Genomic DNA, 23210 nt, shown 5'->3' on the forward strand with positions numbered 1-23210 from the left:
TTTGTGAGTATTGTAATATTTTTCTTTTATTTCTCTTTATTTCTCTAGTGTTCCATGAAAATACACTTTTTATATTAAGAAAACCTCACTGGTTTTTAAAGTTCTGATTTTTTATCCTGTGTTAAGTAAACATTTACTGAGTACTTAGTATGCAATGGGTATTTGCCTCTGAGGCAGAAAAAATCACTAGGCATCCCTTTGTTCTCCAGGACCTCACTGGTAGAAAAGACTAATGAAGGAACATGTGGTAACTGCTAGAAAAGAGTACACAATACAGTGGGACCGTAAGGGAAAAGTCACCTCGAATGGGAAGACTAGGAAAAGACCTCCTTTCAGTGGGTTCTATCTAGCGGTGTGCAGATAGATTTAGTTTTTGAAGAAACCAGTTCCTACAAATAGGCCTGGGCTTTATGAGCCTTTACTATTGTATCTTGCACTTTCTTATATGTTATAGTTTGGAATCATTCTCTAATTAGTTCATGTCAGTATGGTGTGTGTTTTCCTGTTTTGTGCATCTCTGGGTGTTTTATTATATTCAGTATTTTTACAAATTTCCTCTGAACTTTCACTGTTCTCTTTCTCATTCCTTTTTTTTAAAGATTTTATTTATGTATTTATCTTTAGAGGGGAAGGGAAGGAAGAGGGAGAGAAACATCAGTGTATGGTTGCCTCTCATGTGTCCCCTCCTGGGAACTGGACTGGGTACCCTGACTGGGAATCAAACCACGATCGTCGGGTTTGCAGGCCCGCGCTCAATCCACTGAGCTACACCATCCAGGGCTTTCTCATGTCTTTTTAAAAGCTCTTCCCTAGATCTGAAAGCATTCTTCTATAATGTGTGGTTTATATAGAACATCTTATAACAGTTAGACAAAATATTATGAATATCAGTCAGAAACGAAAGTCTTCATCATGAATTTTCTCACAAGTATCAAATGCTGCTGGACAAGTTTCTATTTAAATCATACTTGCTAGGCTTGACTGACTGCAGGAGTTTACAGGGTACATACCTCAGATCCACTGATTTTCAGCAAGGTAAAGCTGCACTTCCAGTAGGGCATAACACAGGGTATTCTACAAGGGTGCAGGCCAGGCTCCTTTGGGGTTGTCAGGAACTAAAACCAGCCTGTGAGGGACTGGTGGCCAGGGGTGGGGGTGGGGTGGGGGGTGGGTGGATCAGCCCGGAAGAAGGGTGGGAGAGGGGCTTCTTAGAAGAACGCAGTAGGTAATTTCATGGATATTCAAGGACAGACAACAAAGCTGGTAGGACTCTGAGGGCTTGGGGGTAGAATTCATGGTGAACCCCCTGGCCAGGCCTCTCAATCCTGGGCCTTTGGTTTCTTTTTTCTCTGTTTTTCTTCTCAAGATGGGCTTCTGCTGCTGTACCTGATTTCTGTTCTCCAGTGGCTTCAGCATGCCTCTGGGCCAGAAAAATCTCTGTGGAGCTCTTTTGTTATCTCTGTTTTTATTTGTTTCTTTGTTATTTTGTTTTTTTAATCAGTCTTGAAATTCAAGGCACTATTTATCTTTTACAATAAAGTAATACATGTACGAGCAAATAAAAGACTAGAATAGAAAGGTATAAAATTTAAAAAATTATATTAATTTCTCCCTTTTCCAAACTCTCTGACTCCTGGTACCTTTCTCTAGAGTTTAAGTTCTTTTTTTTTCTTTAGCCTGAAGATATTTATTTAGTAAGACAAACACATATATAAAGAAATACACACACATAAACATACACATGAAATTGCTATAAATGCAAATGTTCTTTTTACTTTCACAAAATACAATCTTTACACATTAATCAATACTTTTTAAAAACTCTAATTGTATATTTTGACATTCTTTCCATATTAGTCGACACTGGACTTACCTTCTTTCATTTAAGTGGCTAGGTAGTATTTCATTTTATGTAATTATTACAATTTATTAGATAGTTTCTCTGTAATGATGGACCTTTAGGTTATATGTAATTTTCTGTTAGAAACAATGCTATAATGAACATGCTTGTATGTCTATGTACTCTAAGTTTAACTCTTACATTTGTTGTATGATCAGTTTCAAGCTAATTCTTATATGTATAATGAGGTAAGGGTAGAGAGATTCTTTTTTTATTCTCACTAATTTTTTAAGAAAGGACTACAACTTCTTTTTTTAACTTTGGAGAGGTGGAGATTCTTTTTTTCTTTCTACATGTGGCTATACACTTGTTTTAGCACTATTTATTGAGAAGATTTTCCTTTCTAGTATATTGAAATATGACTGATTTTAAAATACTGACCTTGTATCCTATAATTTTGATAAACTCACTTATTAATTCTACTAGCTTTTTTGGTAAATTCTATTACATTTTATATAGATAACTATTTAATTGATATATTATCTGCAAATAAAGTTCATTTTATTTATTTCTTTCCAATTTCCGGTCTAGATGCTTTTAACTTCTTTTTCTTGCCTTGTAACACTGGCTCTACCACAATGTTGAATACAAGTGGTGAGAGCAGACATCCTTGCCCTTTCCCTGGTCTTAAGGTGAAAGCATTCAGTTTTTTACAATTAAGTATGATGTTAACTTGAGGTTTTTCCTAGGTTGAAGAAGTACCATTCTGTTCCTAGTTTGCTGAGCTGTTTTTTTTTTAAAATCCTGAATGAATGTTTAATTTTGTCAAGTACTTTTTCCACATCTATTTAGATGATTAAATGTTTTTTTTCAGTCTATTAATATGATGAATCTAAGTGTGCTTTTTTGATTACATACATAGTATAAATGCCTGCCAGTAGAATTGTGGTATTTGAGAGATTTTGACTGTTATCCTCAAAAATATTGTACCAATTTACACACTCATTTATATTGTCTTATGTGCTTCTGTATCCAGATCCTTCTTGATACTGAGTATTATCAAACTTAAAAAAATCTTCTCAGTCTGATGAGAGATAAATGACATCTCAATATTTTGATTTTGATTTTAAAAATGATGAGTAAGACATTGTCTCTTTTCTATGTCTATTACATACTTTATTTTTTCTTAGACTGTTCCTTTTCTTAGCCTATTGTATATACTGTTTATAAAATGAGAAAACTAGCTCTTGTAAATATTTTATCTTCTGCTTTTATAAAAATGTTACTACTTTAAAAAGATTGGCTGTAGAGAAGTTTTAAACATTATGCAGTTATAATTTTTTAATGGCTTTTAGGTTTTATATTCTGCTCGGAAAGATCTGTTGCCTATGCTGAGATTATAATACACTTTTACCTATGTTTTATTTGTTTAAAATTTTTTTATCCCTTCTAGTCTATTTTGGTGAGAGGCGTGAGGTATTGATCTGGCTTAGCTGTCTTAAATAACCAGAAAATTAAGCCAACACTATTTACTGCATAACATTATTTAGTACATCTTTTCTCTATTGATTTGAAATGTGATATTTATCATAAACTCTGTTTCCTCATTATTGCCTACCTTTATATATTGTGTTCTGTTTTATGTATACCTAGTCCTGTAATATAATGTCTTGACTATTGTGGCTGTATACTGTTTTAGTATCTGGTCACGTGTTGTTTCCTAATTTTTCTTTTTCTGAATTCTCCTGTTTTCATGTTTAATTTTCTAGGTGGACTTTAATGCCCTTTTGTCAAATTCTTTTTTTCCCCATATCCAATAATTTTATTGACATGGCAAAGTAGGTTTTGTTTTGCCTTGTTTTCTGCTTTGTCTGAGCACCATTGGCAGACTCTGTCTTGTCCTATATGAATGGACCACTTTGTACTTTGGCTTGCTGCTGCCCTTTCTTTCCATATTATAAAGATTATTTTTCCTGCTGTACTGCTGATTCATTAGTATTATTGTAAAATTTAAACTGTGGTCTGCCCACCCCTACAGTCCCCCCCCCCCCCGCCAAAGTCTATATAGCAGTTTATCACCTCACTTTCTGGAGGGTCAGAAGTTCCAAGTTTTATTTTGTCAAATTCTTAAAAAAATAAAAATCAAGCACTTACAATATTGACTTTCAAGAAAAACTTTAGGAAGAATCAGCATCTTCACAGTGAAGTTTCCTATCCAAGAATAAGATGTGTGTCTTATTTAACACATATATTTAAGCCTGTTCTTATTTCCATGATTTTAAGATTTTACTTTGTACACATTCTGCTGTATTCTTGTTGGATTTAACTTTGGGTATTGTACTTTTTGATTTCTATTATAATGGTATTTACTGTATTTTGCCATGTGTAATGTGCACTTTTTTGACCAAATTTTTGAGGGAAAAGTAAGGTTGTCCCTTATACATTGGTAATATTAATTCCATATCTATATAAATGTTTTAATTTTTTATTTATGCTTTTGCACTAAAAGCATAACTCTAGAAAGCAATAATGACATCTGTATGCAAAATAATACCCTGGAATATGATACTTGGCTTTGTTTCTAAATATAAATAAAAAAGTAATTGAATTAAAAAATTAAAACAAACATATTTTTTCTGAAAGTTTGGGCCAGAAAAATGTGTGAATATTATACATGGCAAAATATGTTATTTCTGACTTTTTATACTTAGAAAAATTGTGATTTTTATATATATTAAATTTTTAGTCAGCCACATCATTGATTTAACTTTTTTCCCCAATCATTTTAACTTTTTTTTGCCATTAGTGTTTACTCCTACTCTTTCTTTTGTCTAGTTGCAATGCCTAATAATATTTCCAAAAAATGCAAGACACTATGGAGATTGTGGAAGATCATTGTCTTTTTCTGACTTCATTCATGATGGTTTTGTTAATATACTATTAAGCAAGATGTTGACCTATGGTTTGAGATATATACACTTTATATAATTTAAGTGCTATAGAGGAATTAGGGAATCAATCTATTTTAACTTTTCTAATGATCTCAAAATTGAAAGGGATATTGACATTTATCAAATTCATTTTGGGTGTCAGTTTGTTCATATGGCTTTGTACTTTGATATACTAATGGGAAAAATGATATTAACATATTTCCTCATGTCGAATTATCTTTACTAAATTCTATTGGCTGATTTTAAGAAAGATGTCTTTGTTTTTTATTTCATTTTTCCAGTAACTCATTTGTACTGTATTTTACAAGAGTTCTGGTCTACAGTGGCTTAGAAAAGAAAAAAGAACTTGTCTTAGGCTTATATGGTTTGAGAATAGTGTACATGACTTCCCTTTGTATTCCTTCAGTTAGAACTTAGTTTCATGGTCATCTCTAACCATAGCAGAGGCTGGAGATGTGGGCTAGCTGTATGCACAGGGAAAAGGGAAGAACATGCATATCGGTGAGTGCCTGTAGTCTCAGGCACACTTAGCTCACATACCTAGAAACACAGCCTAAAGTCTGAGATTGAAATGAGAGGACTAAGTCACCAGGGTGAGGTTGAGCATGGGAAGTATATCCATCTTACTTTCATCCATGTTGTCTGGTTTTTAACAGGATTTCCTCACGAATATTCTTAAGTAAAATTGGTAGTAGTTTTATTGTTGTGTGCTGCTTGATTCAGGTTACAGTAAGAGCGTTTTGCTATTTTTACTACAAGTAATTTGAAGTTGTTCTTACTTTCCATTCTTGTTCTGGAAAAGTATAAGTAGTATTGGAATTATCTGTTCTTTGAAAGTCTGAAAGAGAAACCACCTGAGTCTTGTTTCTGAGGCACTCTTTTTAAATATTCTAAATCTCTTTCATTGTTACATGTCTGCCTAAGTTCTTTGTCTGTCTTGGGATCCATTTTTGTCATTTCTGTTTATCTAAGAAAGCATTCACTTTACAATTTATTTAGCATTAGAACAAGTAATATTTATAATTTATTTATTTAGAGATTTTTCAGAGTAGTGTTCCAATGTTTTTAATTGTGGTTCAAGTACAGTTGTCTCCATTTGCTCCCCTGTAGTGTGCCAATTATTAAATTTCTTGTGTGTTGTGTTGCATTTTTATTTCTAATTTTATTTGTGTTTTCTTTTTCCTTTTCTAAACTAAAGTGTTCTATTGTTGTTTTACTGTGTTTCTCCAGAGAACTACGCCTTATATTTAATTATTCATTCTATTGTTTTTCTGTTTTCTAATTACCATAGTTTGCCCTGTGTAATGTGTACCCACATTTTTGGCCCAAACTTTCAGGGAAAAAAAATCTTTTGTTTATATTTTTAATTTATTTATGTTTAGATACTTGTTTTTCATATTATAAAGGAATTTTAACATTTATTTTTGAACATATTATGGTACAAGAAATTTTATGTAACAAATAGTTCCAAAATATAAGAACATATGCAAAGTATTCCAGGCACTACCCACATACAATGTTCATTCTTATTTTTCCCTCAAAAACTTGGGCAAAAAAATTGAGCATTATACATGGCAAAATATGGTAAATTGATTTCTGCTGTTTTTTTATGCTTTCCTAGGTTTATTTTTTTGATCCATTTCTACCTTCTTGAATAGAATGTTTTTGAAATTCTTTTCTTTTTAGCTTTATCCCTTCACCTTTTTCACCCAGCACCCCCAACAGTTGTCAGTCTATTTTCTGTACCTATTTTGTTGTGTTTCTATTTTGTTCTTTAGACTCCATATATAAGTTAAATCATATGGCATTTGTCTTTTCTAACTGGCTCATTTCAGTTAGCATAATACTCTCCAGGTCCATCCATGCCGTCACCAAATGTAAGTTTTCCTTCTTTTTAAAAATTTTTTATGGCTGAGTACTATTCCATTGTGTAAATCTACCACAGCTTTTTATCCCCTCATCTACTGAGGGGCACTTTGTGCTGCTTCCATATCTTGGCAATTGTGAATAGTGCTGCAGTGAACACGAGGGTTCATGTATTCTTTTGAATTAGTGTTTTGGGTTTTTTTGGATTGAAATTCATTTTTATTATCATTTGCTTAATAAGATGTTTAATGCTGTAAAGTTTTACCTTGAACCCAGCTTCCAAAGTATTTTGCTAGGTAACATTTTTAATATTGTTACACTTTATAGACTCTGTAATTTGTTTTAATTTTTCCTTTGCATCAAAATCTGAGAGATCTGAGAGTTTTTAAATTTTCATGTGACTAGGCTTCTTCTTCTTATCTTAATATTTAATTTTATTGTAGTGTGATTGGAAAGAATTGTTCCAATTCCACTTTCCTAGAATATATTGAGACTTTACTTTGTATAGTGCTGTATTCTTTATCTTTAAAATTAAATATTCTATCAGACCTTGAAAAGAAGTTTTGTATTTTATATGTACTTTGATATGTATCTACTGGTTTAACCATATTGATTTTATTATGCAAATTTATTTTATCTTCTTGTCCTGTCATGGCTGACAGTGTCTATTACCATTATGGCATTTTGTGGATTTTTTTCTTGAGGCTTACATTTTTATGAATTCTGACAATTTGTTTTTAGTGCTGAAATAAACTCATTATTGATTTAAACTTCGGTCATTGAAATGATGTGTAGAACAGTACCTGGTGCATAGTAATTGCTCTGTTACTATTATTGAATGCACAAATAATCTTTTGTGTTTTTAATTGCTCTTGCCTTGAATTTACTCTTTTCTGATATTATTATTATGATTCTTTTTCTTTATGTTACCATTTGACTGGTTTATCTTTGACCTTTTTTCTTTTAACCTGAGTCATAAAACAGACTCAGAAAGTCTGTTTATTTTAGATGTGAATCTCCACAGGTTTCGTTTGTTCTATATTTTGGCCTCATTAAAGAATTTTTTTAAAAGATTTTATTTACTTATCTTTAGAGGGGAAGGGAAAGGGAGAGGGAGAGAAATATCAATGTATGGTTGCCTCTTGTGCATCCCCTGCCGGGAATTGGCCTGCAACCCAGGCATGTGCCCTGACTGGGAATCGAACCGTGATCCTTTGGTTCGCAGGCCCACACTCAATCCACTGAGCTACACCAGCCAGGGCTCTCATTAAAGAATCTTATATTTAGTGATATAATAAGTATTTTCAGCCTTAATGCTTCTTAATTTACATTATATTTTCTATCTTTAATGCTCCCCCACCTCTTACCCCCTGGATTGTCTTTTCTTTGTATGATGTTTGTATTTGTCTATATGTGTAAGTTACTTTTCTTATGATAATGTAAAATATGTATAGTCTATCTTTTTGTTATTTAGAGATTTCTTTTATAATTTTATTCAGTGGTTTTTACCATTTATCAGTTATCTAATGACTAATTACTGAGATGGTTGATAAAGTTAACACATATCCTTCCTCCTTATTTTTATTACCATCATTTCAATTGGCTAACTTTATCATTTCCAATAGTACACCTATATCTAAATTTCTTGATCTATGGTCTTTAGAAAGTAATGAAATGTAAAGAAAAATCTACATTTATTTTCCCCTTTATGTCCTCCCAAATATTGAATATGGCTTATTATTATTTTTTATTGTTGAAATATTTAGTATTTCCTTCCATAAATGTACTTCATACTGTTGTATAACCTTATTTCTAGATACGAGTAGATTCTCCCCATCAGACTTTTTTACTAGAGCTCCATATTTACCTCTTGGGTTGCCGGGTTTTGGGCTCACGTCAGCCTTTTCCAATTAGTGCTCATGGAGTCACTGAGCTGTTGTATGTCTAAAAATGTCTTTATACTCGAACAGCAGTTTGGATAAGTGTAAAAATACTTGTTCACACTTCTTCTCCCTCAGAGCTTTGTATGCATAGGTTACAGATTTTCTTGCACCGACTGTTGAGTGTTGCTTTGGAGAGAAGCCTGAGTATTTTGTTTTGCTTTTTATTTTGTTTTTGGGTGTGTGTGTGTCCTAGGCACCTGAAAAATTCTCTTTCTGCCTTTGATATTCAGTAACTTTACCAGGAAATGTCTGTCTGTCTGTCTTCTTCACTAAGCACATTAGTTTTAAGGGCAAACGTGATATTTGTTCCATGGAGTCCTTTTATTGCTGAAGTCAAGGCTCAACTTGTACGGTTCCTCATTTTCCTTCTAGCCCTTTCACTGGCTGCCTGGGGGGCCGCCCACTCAGCTAGTTAATGTGTGCGTATTTCTCTTTTCTTTGTGACTCTGTGTTTAGCCTTGGGCAGATTTGGCTTTGGAGTCACTGGGCAGTTTGTGTTTCAGGGAAAAGATGAAAAAGATTACAGATCTTTGTGGTGATGAATGTTTTTGTTCATTTTGGCATCTGTATATTGATATTCTAGCTCTTTTTCCCTCTCAGGAAGGAAGAACAGGAGTTGAATGGGCAGAAGAAGGTCACTTGCCTATTCTACATATTGATTTTCCTGTGCCGTTCAGCGGTTCATTAGTTTCTTATAACTACAGTTCTGTATTTAGCAGCAGATTGGGCTGGGACGTCAGCCACAGAGTGGGACTGGCTGTGCCTAAGTCTGCTGGAGGTGGATTGGGAAGGTGACTTTCGGACAGTGAGTGTGGGTACTTTACGATCACATGCCTGGCTGTTTTTGTTGGTCTTGTATTAGTGATTTACAATTTCCTACTTGCGTGAAGTGCTAACCCACGTGGGACTTGGAGACTTTTGAGAACATTATCCAGGGTGGTGGTGACGAAATGCTTTGGGAAATGGGTTTGACCCTGTGTATGAATAACAATGTACACTGACATACATAAGTTATGTACAATTAAAGAAACATTTTATTATGGAAATTGAAAAACATGCAAAAGTAAATAGAATATAATCATGAAACCCCATATTCTCAGTATAAACAATTATTCCCCATGGCCAACCTTGTTTCATGTATACCCCTTCTTATTTTTTCCCTCTATATAGTTCCAGACATATTATTGCATCTGTAAATATTTCAGTGTGTACTGGGGTTTTTTTTTTAAGATTTTATTTATTTATCTTTAGAGAGGAAGGGAAGGAGATAAGGAGAGAAATATCAATGTATGGTTGCCTCTCATGAGTCCCTGCTGGGAAGGAAATGGCCTGCAACCCAGGCATGTACCCTGACTGGGAATCGAACCCCGGTTATTTGGTTTGCAGGTCCGCGCTCAGTGCACTGAGCTACACCAGCCAGGGGGTCAGTGTGTATTGTTAAAAGATAAGGACATTTTAAAAAAACATAACCACACAATAATTACAATTATAACAATTAAAAAATAATTAACAGTGCTTTTTAAATATCATCAAATAACTAGTCAGTGATCTCATCTCAAAAATATTATAATTTTTAGCTTGCTTTGTGAATCCATAGTTTATTTCACATTTAACATGTATTCTAACCTCTTTTAAGCCTGAGGTTACCCTTTTCAATTTATTTATTTTTATTTGCACTTTATTTTAAAAAAAAAAACAACTTCTCTTTAGATTTATTATTATCTTTAAAGAAAGAGGAGAGAAACATCAATTTTCGCCCCTTTTTGAAGAAATTGGGTCATTTGTCTTGGAGAGTTTCTTGGAGAGACTTAGAGTCTGGACCTTGCTTATCGTGCACGCATGCTGTTGTCTAACGTGTTGCCCTGTACTTCTAGCAGCTTGATCAGATTCAGGTTTAATTTGGGGGGAACAACACTATTTTGTAGGTAGGGGGTGTTCTTCCATTGGGAAGCATAATGTCTGACTTTCTGTAATGCTAGAAGTCTGTGCAATAATGTTTGACAAAACCAAACCTTGAAATATTTAATGCCTTATTTTTTTTAAAGTATGTCCTCTGCTCTTCATTGAAAGAAAAACTCCTAAGGAAGTCTTTAGACATTCAATCCTGATGAGATAAAGCAGCAGCTGTGGTATTAGTTTACAGCCATATGTGAAACTCCTCTGCACGGCGTGGTGTGTAGCCTGGGCAAGTCCCCGTCTTGTGGCGAGCCGGCTCTGGAGCCGAGCTGTTCTTGGTGGTGCGCGATCTGCCCTGCCGTGAACTGCAAGTAGAGGTCATGTTCAGTCCATTTGTACTCATCAACAGCAAAATTATTATTGAAAGCCATAAAGAGACGTGGCTCCTGCCTTCTAAGATTTTGTCTTCTAAAAACAAAACGAAACAAGAAAAAGACAACGGTTTTTAACTTCCAAGGGACTGTATTACCACAAGGATAAAGTCTCTTACTAAATATCTATGTATCTATCAATCTATCTGTCTGTCTGTCTATTACTCTATCAGCTTAAGTAATGAAGAGTTTTGGCATTTCCTAGAAATTTGGTTAATAACGATGTGGGCACAAAGATGGGAAAATATTCTTTTAATACCTATGTAACCCTTTACTGAGTGGGTCTATGTTTCCTAGGTGATATCCTCTTGGCCTTGCTAGTTGCTGTTGCTGGTAGTGAAAGGGTTTGGATGATACAGGAATATGGGGGACAGCAGAATCTTGCTCTCAGAGAGAAGTGACTTTTATAAAAAATCATTTGAGACATTGGCGTAATACCATTACATGCAAAAACAGAGTGTTCATCAAGTCTTCACTTTAGAGCAACTTTAGAGCAACCACACACACAGACAAGTCCAGGCCAGTGAGTTTTTGATTTGGTTTGTAAACTGCACAGGCATTCCCCATGCTGGCAAATGCCATAAATTACTTCTGCAGAGGCAGACTTAGTCCTGTTTGTCTTTCAAAGAGAGTATAGCCTGTGTAACCTGAGTTTTCTAGCTTCTCGAGGTCACCTTTTCACTTTATGTCCACATACATAATGGAGGCCTCATTTTGGGGACAGCAGGAAATGCAGGTGTCTCCATGTGGACTCCTGAGGGTTCTGCAGAATGCTGACGTCCCAGGTCCATCCTTTTCATTTCAAACTGCTCCTGGCTCTTTTTTTGGTCAATCCTGGCTATTGCCATGAGGCTCCAGCCCCAAACACAGACATAGGCAGAAGTGCAGCCTGCCCTCCAGGTTAACATTCTGGCCGGCAACAGCTTTTTGGCCTCTAGAAGGGCTGCTCCAGCTGCCTCTCCAGAGCCGATCATCACCACTTTCACAGGGCTGTACAAGCAGCCACTGTTTGAGCTGACTATTCAGTCAATTGTCAGAGAGGTGATAGAGGCGGGTACTGTTTTCAAAGGGAGAAGACTGTCAACCCTGTGAATGTGCATCTAGTCTGTTGCACCTTTATTTAACCTTCTCTTTGGGTGCTCAGGTGGACGTGGTGGGCATGGCAGTGGGACCTGACTGATCAGCCCCCACCTGCTCATCATTGGAACCAACTGCAGATGAATCCCTCTGCAGGAGATCTAGTTTGTGAAGGAGCAGAGGTTTCCGTCTAATAGGTCTGTGGCAGCATTTAGCCTCCATGTGACTGGGGTATTCCCACGCAGAACTTTTCAATATTTGGTACAGTTGGTCAGAGACGACCATTATTAACTAGCTGTCTCCCTCCATTCTGTTCTGTGGAACTGAGGTCATGGGATCGGGCCTCGCCTCTGAAGGACTAGACTCTTGTTTCCGTACATCCCTTAAACAGTCATGTCACCAGTCTGGGTTTTAGCTTCTTCATCTGTAAAAAGAGAGTGTGTTAGTTTGCTAGGGCTACCTTAGCAAAGTACCCCAGACTGGGCGCATAAACAATAGAAGTTTTTTCTTTGCAGTCCTGGAGACTGGAAGTCCAAGATCATGGCACTGGCAGGGTCAATTCCTTCTGAGGTCACTGTTCTTGGCTTGTAGATGACTATTTTCCCTCTGTGTTTTCACATGGTCTCCTCTTTGTGCATGTCTGTGCTCTAATCTCTTCATAAGGATACAGCCATGTTGTAGTAGGGCCCCGACATGACCCCATTTACCTGTTCACCTCTACAAAGGCCCTACCTCCATGTGTGGTCATATCATGTGGTACCAGGTTAGGACTGCACTGTATCAGTTTTGGGGAAGGTATAATTTAGCTCATAAGAAGGGGCAAGGTGGACGTGGGTGTGGGGTATATAAATAATGGTTTCCTAACACTGCTCCAAGGAAGCTCCACATACTCGGTGACAGACCTTTCTCAGTTTGCCAGTTCTGAGAGGTCTCCCTGGATATGGGATGTCCACTGCTAAAACCGGGGCAGTCCCAGGCAGACCAGGGGGTTGGTCACCCTGTCTGTTCTCCCGCAGGGGGCACAGGGCTCGCACTTGGCTTCCCAGCCTGCCTCAGCCAGCGCTGCCCTGTTCTCTCAACTTATGCGTCAGCATCCTAAGTGAGATTTAATTCAACAAAAGGCTTTAGAGGCCAGAAATCACTAGAAAACCACTTGATTTGATGGCCTCTAGGGTCCTCTTCAGCTGCCGCATTCTATGATTTAATTTCATTTGCATATATCAAACTCCAGCCATTCGTCTGAAAGTAGGAAATGACTGGAGCAAAATTAACTTGGTCCTTGTTTGGTTTGTAGCCAGCAGTGAAACAGTACAGAGAGCTATTTGTTAGGCCTTGCCTGTTCTGAAGCAGAACTTGGTGCTCTGCTTTTGTGATGGCCGACGACACTCGCTGAGCCCTCACTCTGCTCACTTTATCGTATCGCCTCCTAGTCCATAATGCAACTCTATTAATGGGTTGTATCACCAGTAGCAGCAGCCCCATCGCGCAGATGAGTAAGCTGAGACACAAGGAGGTGAGTAACCAGCCCAAGTGTCTGGGCTGGTCAGGGCAGGGCCAGGACTGTGCAGGCATCTGACTTGAGTGCTGCCCTGTCACGGCACTGGGCCCAGATGCAAGTGTCCCTGTTGGTGGAAGAACAGGGATCTCACTGACAAGAGTAAGGTAATTCCATTTATGCTGATGGGGCAGATTCTTCTCTCTAGGCAACGCATTTCAGTCCCCGGCCCTCTCCTTCCCAGCTGGTCTACCCCTGACCAGCACCCAGGCTGGTCCTGTATTTTGGTGTTGTAGAAGCAAGCTTGGAGCAGTTCTCAAGCTGATAAGAGGTTTGGGGGAATCTCACAATAAAGAACACCGAATTGCATAATGATGAAGTTATTCCCTTGCTAATTTCTTTTTCAGGTCTTCTGATCACACAAAGGGAACAGTTTGTGCTAGTCTTTAATTCCTTCCTATCACTTGATCTCCCTTCTTCAGCAAGGAGAGCAGGGGGGCAGCAGTATCTGGCTGGATTTGAATAACTATTGTTTGTTACGTGACCATCCTTTTGCAGTTGATTTTGAAATATGGTAAATGGTACTGGTTTTGCATTTACCATAGTGATAGAAAGTGCCTTTACAGATATTAATTCTCATGAAAAAGCAATTATTTTAAATGTTTTTAGTAACTAATAGCACAGGTGAAGTATAGATATGGCAAAAATTACAAAGCATGTGGTAAGAAAGATAGATGTGAAAACACTGGCCGGGAGGAAAGGCCGGAGTTGAATAGAATCTTGAAACCAGCAGATGAAAGGCAGGAGTCGTTTGACCAGCCGACCTCTCGGGGTCTGTGCCTCAGCCTTGGTGAGCCTTGCCTGGGCTCTTGAGGTGCTGGTCTCAGGCCCCTTTGGAGCGAGGCATGCCTGCCAGATGAACTCTGGAAAGACAGGGTCCCTTCTAGCGTCAACCCCACAGCTTTTGAGATTTTCTTTTCTTTTGGTAATAGTTTCCAATATCTTTGAATGCTTACACATCAGAAAGGGTACAGATAAAAAGTGGATTCTTGTACCAGGTCATAGGCTGTACCTGGGGAGAATGCAGTCTAGGAAATAATTAAAAGTGCAAATTGGAATGCCCAGCATGAGACAGAAGTGTTTGCCCTGGGTGAACACCAAGCCACAGTGTGGGGATTGGAGGCCATAACTCTTGATGTCAGAGCCTGACAGCCTCTCCCCTGGGGTTAGAAGCAGAGTGAGGTTGAGGCCCCTCATCCAGCCCGGAAGCGACAGAACTCGGAGGGGCTTTTCCATGGGACCAGTCTTGGGCGACCTTGCTTGCTAAGCTTATTGCTGCTACTTAAAATGCAATTGACTCTTGAATAATATGAGTTAGAACTGCATCATTTACTTATACTTGCATTTTTTTTCAATAAATACAGTCAGCCCTTTGTGTGTATGGGTTTTTGCGTCCATGGATTCAACCAACCGCCTGCAGACTGAAATCATATTTTTGCATTCCCAACTGCATTTGGTTGAATCTGCAGATGTAAAGGGCTGACTGTAGAGTTAGAAGATTGTCATGGATTTTCCACTCTTGCAGGAGGGGCCTCTAACCCCACATTGCTTAAGGGTCAACGGTATTTAAACTACACAGAGCTGCATCCTTATTAAATAGGCAAAGTGAGTTAGCAGTTCCTGGTTAACCGCTCAGTGTGATTCCCACACTGGTCCATTGCTCTGTAGGTAGGGTTTGAGCTCAGCTAATCCTGCAGGACCCAAGACCTGGCTGGCAGTGGTTGCTGTGCATTGACTGATGCCTGGTTCAGGCACCACATCTTTCCTAGCAGCCCAGACTTTGCATATAAAAGTTGGGGATTGGTTTCCAGTGACCATCAGAGAGGCCTGGTCATGGTTACCATAACCCGGGGACAGAGACCTAAGACCACTGGTTTACAGATGCTTCCTCTGGCATAGCCTAGAGTGACAGCTGTCTGGTCATGACCAGATATGTCTTTAGCCCATTTTATCCCTCCTGAAATATTTATATAGTCCCCCCATATTTAAAAATTATGTCCTTAAAGGTGTTTTAGAGTCATGTTTCTGACCCCTCTAACTTAAACCTCATTTTCTAAGGAGGCTTCAAATCCCCCTTTAAATTTTTCACTTAAAATAGAAAGGAAAAATGAAAAGAAGAAGTACCACAAGGTTGCTGGTTAAGAACCAAAGCTATTCTTGTTTTGAAAGCCCACTGCCCTCAATGTTGGGCTCTGTTGCACATAACAAGCTTTTCTCCCCACCAGGAAACATCTGTATGGATTGTTTCATTACAGCCCCACGATGCTTGGATTTGAATCCCTTCCAGATCCCACGGACACCTGGGAAATCGTAGAGACCATAGGTAAAGGCACCTATGGCAAGGTCTACAAGGTCACTAACAGGAGAGATGGGAGCCTGGCTGCAGTAAAAATTCTGGACCCAATCAGTGTAAGTGATGGTGGTAAATTGTAACCACAATGCAGTATTTCATTCGCACTGAGTTTCCAACCTCTTGTCTAGTTCTAGGGATAATTTTCATGAGACCTGGTATGAAATGTCAAAATGAGTTCTGATTTTTCAGCTCATTTGATTGATGACTCCATTTGGAATTAAACTTTCCTTGACTTTGTGTTTTTTGTCTTGTTTACTATTGTTTTGGTTTGGGCCCTCTGGGCTCTTTGAAAGTTATTCTCTCAAAAAGAATGATGTATTTCATTCCCTGGGCTTATACAGAGGCTGGTCTCTCTGTCAGTTACAAAATGACTTAGACATGTGCTATTCAACCATCTTAGCCTGGCATCTTATTTCAGAGCCCTGAACATTGAGGTTATGATGCTGGAGGCTGTTTTGCACCGTGAGGTTATAGGTGTCCTGTCCTGTGTTGAGTCCTTTAAGCTTCTTCTCCTTAAATGCTTTGGAAATTCAGATATTTTTTAAATTGAAAAGATATGTATAGTACTGTTAAAGAAAAAAGGATATAATAAAGACATTTTATTGATATACTAATTAGACTTTTAATTGGGATCTGAATGTCCATTATTACATATATTCAAGATATGGTAATGATGACATTAAAATACAAATAAATATGCCCTGACCGGCACGGCTCAGTGGGTCGGGCATGGCTCCACAAGGCGAAAGTTTACCGGTTTGATTCCCGGCTAGGGCACATTCCCCGGGTGGTGGGCCAGGTCCCCGGCTGGGGATGTGTGAGGTGCAATTGATCAATGGCGCATGGATTTTTCCCTCTCTTTCTCCCTGCCTTCCCTCTCTCTAAAAATAAATAAATAAAATCTTTAAAATACAGATATGTTTTATTAAATAATTACTCAATCATGATGTCGTACCTATGCCCTTCCTCACACAGTAGATTTAATCCAGCACGCGCTTTTTTTTACTCCATGTGCAGGATATGGATGAAGAGATTGAGGCAGAATATAACATTTTGCAGTTTCTTCCTAATCACCCCAACGTTGTGAAGTTTTATGGGATGTTTTACAAAGCAGATCACTGTGTGGGAGGACAGCTGTGGCTGGTCCTGGAGGTAAGAGGGGCTCGGTGGGTGACTGTCCCTTCAGGCAGAGCTCCAGCGGCATGGCGGTGTGCTTTTTGCCTACATACTGTGCCATGCACGTCTGAGAAGCCGGTCCCTCCTGCGTGTCACAGGGACCGACCAGATGTGGCGTTCTCCACAGTCGTTACAGGGGGCTGTGGACTAAAGATGTTCCTGTTTCTCCACTTCAAATTTTTAATAATCTTCTAATACTGCATGAACACAGGAATAAAGTTGGGAAAGATGATTTTCTTCCCTAAACTGGGAACATTTTATAGAAAACATAATTACAACTCATTTTCAAAAATTGTTAGCCCAAGATGTATTTGGTTCACCAAGCTGGGATTAGCCCATCTTTGTTCATTAATCCACATCTCAGAGTGGGTTTTCTCAAACTGATTCTGAGGGTTGTGCGTATAGCAGGTTGGAGAGATCATGCAGGGATGGACCTGGAGGGAAGTAAGGCAGGCAGGACTGGGCAAGGGGGACATTGAAGGGCAATGTGGTTGCAGTAGAGGCTTCAGCCCCCGCCCTCCGCCCTCCGGGAGATGGAGAGCTGGGCTGCTTTTGCAGAGCTGTATCTCTGCATCAGCCAGTCACTGGCTGCATGCTGTGCTAGGGTGGAAAGTGACCTTGGGTTGGGGGGAGGAGCATTCCCTTGTAGCTGGGGGCAATTCCTGGTGAAAAGTGCCCCTGGGAGCTGGGAGCAGCACTCCCAGCAGCTCTGAAGAAGGAATCGAAAAGAAGCACCACTGTCTCCACTGTCTTCCTGCCTTATTTCTCCCTTATTAATGGAAGTGCATGTGTGTATGTGGGGGCAAGAGTCAGTTCCCCACAAATCCAATTCCCAATGGGACTAAAATTGCAAAGGCACAATAATGACAATCTATGGAATTAGTTTATTGGGACTCACAGGGTCGCCCTGGTTTGTTCTGGACTCTGCCCCTCTGGACCAGCACATGCCTCTGTGCATAAGGTCATACATGTGATCCAGGAGCATGGGGACACGCGTGAAAGCCTTAAGCACTGAAGGAGAAGCCAGCACTCGATTCACCATCTAGTCCCCCTTCTCTGAATCTTCTGCATGACATGGGGAGATATATATTGGTTGCCATAGCAACCATGTATGGGGAATTCATTATATTCAGATGGGATAATCTGCAGGAAAACCAATTTGAACATTTCTGTCACATCAGTTGCCTTCCTCGGGATATAAATATGTAAGGGGTTTTGGTTTTCAGAAATCATCTTTGTTTAGTTGACTGGTTGTCATATAACACATTCTTATAATCTTTCAGATTTTATTATTTCCCTTCCCTTCCCTGAGAATATTATAGGTTTTATCCTGCCAGTGAAGCTCAAGAATATCCATAATTTAAAAAATGCTGCTTTTCTTGGGACATGGAAAGTATGATTTCTAAGGTCTCTGATTATATTCTTCTTCAGCTCTGTAAGCTCTCCATGTTTTAAACCTCACTGTAATTTAATAATGAAGTTTCTGTCCATTTTTGTCTCCTGACTCAAAAAGGCTCTGTAGTTAAATATGGAGAACGGAACTTCCAGACTTGGCCAGGTAGGCAGGTGGGCTGCTCATACCTGCGGCCACCTGGAGAATCAATGCTCTTCCCGATAAGGACTGACCTAAGGTCAGCCCTTCGGTCATGGCCAGGTGGCTGGAAAGGGCTGGGCATGGTTCTGGTAGCTGAGAAGGAGCCCAGAACTGTGGACTGAGCCTTGTCCTCTGCTGACTGGTTTTGCTTTTTCAGGGTGACGGCAGACAGGTAATGAGGCTGCCCCAAGACACTGAAGTATTCCTATCTCAGGATCACAATATGCTGACATTTATGCCTTTTGCAGGTTGTTTTGTTCCGCGCCAACATTGGTGGCATGGGGAGCCAGATGTCCTCAGGTCTTTTATGTCCCAGAACGGGCCCTCTGTGCCAGACTGCTGGTGATTAGGTGTGTCCAGTGCCCACAGTATGCTTATAGAAATGGTGATTTCTGGGCTCCCAGAACTACTGGTGGGAAGCTCAGCCTTCCTTCAGGGTAGTCCCGAAGTGTTCAGGGGAGGAACAGCGCCCAGAGAAGGAGTGATGTCTCTCCGTTATGTCTCTATGGTCACATAATGAATTAAGTGGCAGAACTGGAGGGAGAACCAAACATGGGCACTTTGCTTGGGGCCCCCACTGCTGTCTGCCATCCTGGAACACAGACTCTCGCTGCCTGGCTGGGGCCCCACGGTCCCTGGTCTGTCTCTCTCACACACGCAGCGGGAAGACCATGGCGTCACACAGCACCTCCGCCGTTTTGTTCCTGCTGCAGCTTTTTTAGGAGCGCTTTAGGAGACTCACACAATAAAATTACAGTCTGCTTAACATTGTGCTCCTCATCATGCACACTGAGATTAAATTTATGTCGCTGTTGCTGTTTCCTTGCTGAATGAGATGGAAGGACCAGTGAGCAGCTATTCCACAGAGCAATTCTAAAAGATAGAACAATGTTATTAATAACCTTCTTAAATCACCACAGCTCTGAAAACAAAAGCAAATAAAAACGTCATTTCTGAAATTCATTACTAATTGTTAGCAGAAAGTAAACCAAAGCTCTCTTTCATAACAGACACCCCCTGTATTAGAAAGATATGGAGAGAAAGCACTCACATACAATAATGTTTTGGAGAATTTCTGAATACATTTTATTCTAAGATAATATTAAATTTAAATAATCTATAAGTCACATTATCTCTCACCTAAATTAAATATAATAAGAATTTAGACCTTTAAGAAAAACATAATACTCAAAAACAAATACCTAGTATGTGCTAAGACATGAACTACAGGTACATTCTTTCTATTTTTCTTTCAGCATAAAACCTTTGGTAGGTAGATACTATTACTTTCAGCATGAATCATGTGTTCAACTTAAAAGAAATGCTTTGGAGTGCAGGGTACCAGTAAATGAGGTTGTAAAGTAAAAAAAAAGTTTTTAAACCAGATGAATTTATTTTTAATATCTTTTTATCTCCCAGAGATCTATGTATATGTTCAGTAACTAAGCCAGTTGGAGGGGTTGTGGGGGGGTGCCATTGTTCAATCTTTGCTTTAAGGCTCCAGAAAGTCCAGCCTGGGCCTGAACATCACTACGGGTGTAATGCTTTAAACCGTCCTCACCCATGGGTATGCAGCACAGATCAAGTTGATCGCATTAACGAATCAGGGTCACAGCAGGACTCCGGTGGTCAGGAGCATAGGACTGGTAGGTTCTGATTGGCCAGAGATGGCCAGGAAACACTGATTCAGATGGCTGGTTCTGGCAGGATGCCAGAATGAGGGTCACTGAAGTGCCGGGGACCAGGAGGAAGGTCCAGAACACTTGGGAGCAGAGAAGAAGGGAGGAACTTTGAAATGGCACAGAGTTACATCCTATGTACACATGCTGTATGAGTTCAGCAAAAGCAAGAGAGAGTTAGAAGCTGAGAGGCGGAGTGATCCTGCCCACCCCACTGTTCTACTCAGCAAGCACGTGTCCTGCGAGACTGAGGTAGGAGGTGGGCCCATCTCCCCCCACTCCGACTAGAGCTCATAAGTGACATAGTTTTCATTCTTTTAGGTGCAAACCAGTGACTTCACCTGGTATCAGTAAAACAAACACAATTGTTCCCAACAGTGTGGAGGAAAAATATACATTGTTCTGGCCTTACTGAGAGGTGGACATTGTCCAGCACAGTGCTTCCTAAGGCATCATCTAGAGTAATTTTGATGATCCTTGACCTTTGCCTATACCCTCTGTAGAACTTAACACCCTTGAAAGATAAAGTCTATGGAACCAAATGGACCCTGAAAAGAAATTCCTCTTGATTCTTCATTCTGACTAGATCAAATCAACATGCCAGTACAGAATCCACTTGAAAGTTAGAGCTTCAACTAGAATAAAGGTCTGGTGATTGTGTTGCAGTGGCCTTTTTAATAACATGGAGGAAAGTTGATGGCTAATTGAGCAAGGAACATTTTATTGCTTAAAATCATGACCATCTTAGCAAAGGCACATACTGTGATTGAGTCAATATTCAACGATGTTTTGGAAAATAGATGTGGTACCTAAATGATTTTTCTATTTTCCTTGGTTTGGAGCAAAATGCTCATTAAATTCTAGATGCATCCAGCTGCCACACTCCCTGGACGCTGAGGGTGTAGGAAGAAACCGGGGCCTGGAGCCACCCTCCGTATTTGAGTGTGAAGGCTGGAGAGTGGGTGGGGATAAAGAAAGGCTGCGTGCTCCGACCCTTGGTTGCCTTCTTACAACTCTAAGGGGATTATTTTATTCAATGCATTTTAATAAAATTTTTTGTCACGCTTTAAAAATATTCAGTCCATTGCACGGAACATTTACTCTGCGTAGACAATTGTAAGTGTGTACCTGCTTCCCTTTTTTATATCCAAGTACCCGAGAAGCTTTCTTTGTGATCCGTGGGCTGCCCTTTAACGCTCTGCTGGGAACTTATCAACTTAGCAGGGCAACTTCCTTTAAAGTTTCCCTGAGCAGTTTAATTATGTGGTTTTTTATTTTGTTAATCACAGGCAGTCAGAAAGCTCTTAAACTCTGACATTTAGAGAACCAAATGCACTGACTAAGGAAAGATCACTTTGTTGTTTTTAAACCCACAGCTTAGTTTTGATCCTGCTAGCAAAAATGGCTGCTCTAATCCCTGCATAGCTTTGACAGCTATGAAGAAAGTTTTTATGTTGGCTACCTATATAAAATATCACTGAATAGGCTCCGGTTGCAAAAATGATCACATTCAAAGTAGGGCAGGAGACCGAGAGGAGGTTTCAGGGGAAAATTCCAGGGTAGAGTTAGCTTGGATTGTCACCCAGTATTCAACTTAAATTTTCTCTGGGTAGAATTTTAATAGTGCACTTGCGATTCAGTAAAGCACACACCTCCCTGAGAGAGGAGCCAGGCTGAGGGGTGGTTCTGAAAAGGTGGTATAGTGCCTTGCATTCCTATTAATTGCTGTGGATTTAGAGGATCAAAGAACCTTACTGTTATGTTCCTATTCTCACAACATCCTCAGACTGTCTCTTCTTCACTTTCTACATGCAGTTGGACAGAAATCCTGTCTATTCTACTTCCTACAAGCATCTGTATCTGTCCCAGGCTCTTCATCCTCATGACTCTTGACTTTTGGACCTTGCCTCTGATTGCTTGAACACCTCCTAACACATGTCCAGCTTCTGATGTCTTCCTAGTCTGTCCACCTCCAATCTGCTGCCCAAGTCATCTTTCTAGAATGCAAATCTGAACAGAGTCCGCCTGCCTAAAACTTGTCAATAGCTTACTATTCTTACCTAATGGTACATTATGGTACTATTATATAATATATGAGTGTATAGTAGTAAAGCCCACACTCCTCAGCAGGGCAGACCTGTCGTTCCCTGTTCTGCACCTTCCTTCCCATCTCCCTGCCCTAGGATCCTGCCGCCCTTTGTCCCAGTGGTAGCAGAGGATTTAGAATTCGCCCACGCGTGGGCACACCCACACATTCCTCGTTCTTTCAGGCTCCCTGCCTATACGCATGCTGCTCCTCTCCCAGGGATGCCCTTCCTCTTTTATCCACTTTCCATAAACTCATTTCTCCTTCAAACCCATTGCAAATGTCACATCCTCTAGGACGATTTCCCCAATTGTCCCCTCTTTGCTCTTTCTCATCAGAGGTTACCATTCCCTCTTCGGTGCCACCATTCTCCCTTAGGCACATGCCTAGCTCCACATGCCATGCTCCTAATTACCCATGTGTCCATTACTGGCTCTTTGAGGGCAGAGACAGTGTCCTGTTCGTGTTTGAGCGAAGTTTAATGGGTATGAACTGGACGATCACACACTATTGAGAACAAAGAGGTAATTTTCTTTTCAGTAACTGAACTCAAACTTGTTCTTGAGCCCCCAGATTGCCTAGTGGAGACAACTGACTTTAACTCATTCTGTTAAATTCAGCTTAACTGAGGGACTTCTTTGGGAAGGGGCAAATTCTAGTATTTATATCCTATTTTTACAGTCCAGTTCAAAGCTCAATCCTTTGGATAAGGACTTAGTAACATTAGGGCCTTTACTTTTCTCCTTCCCACTCCCCCTCTCCC

General features: G+C 39.5%; 1 protein-coding gene across 2 annotated transcripts in view; it reads left to right on the forward strand.

The window, feature by feature from the left end:
• Positions 1 to 1214: 1214 nt before the first annotated feature.
• LOC119045818 (myosin-IIIb) overlaps positions 1215 to 23210 on the forward strand; it is a 130893-nt gene continuing 108897 nt past the window's right edge. For both annotated transcript variants that reach the window (XM_037140653.2, XM_037140654.2), the window contains exons 1-3: positions 1215 to 1263; positions 15785 to 15968; positions 16930 to 17064. In XM_037140653.2, the coding sequence (XP_036996548.1) occupies positions 15822 to 15968; positions 16930 to 17064 (282 nt within the window). In that variant the 5' untranslated portion in view covers positions 1215 to 1263; positions 15785 to 15821. The remainder of the gene's footprint in view (positions 1264 to 15784; positions 15969 to 16929; positions 17065 to 23210) is intronic.

This window comes from Artibeus jamaicensis, unplaced genomic scaffold (assembly GCF_021234435.1).
Source record: "Artibeus jamaicensis isolate MK-2021 breed Jamaican fruit bat unplaced genomic scaffold, CSHL_Jam_final contig_391, whole genome shotgun sequence".
NCBI lineage: Eukaryota > Metazoa > Chordata > Mammalia > Chiroptera > Phyllostomidae > Artibeus > Artibeus jamaicensis.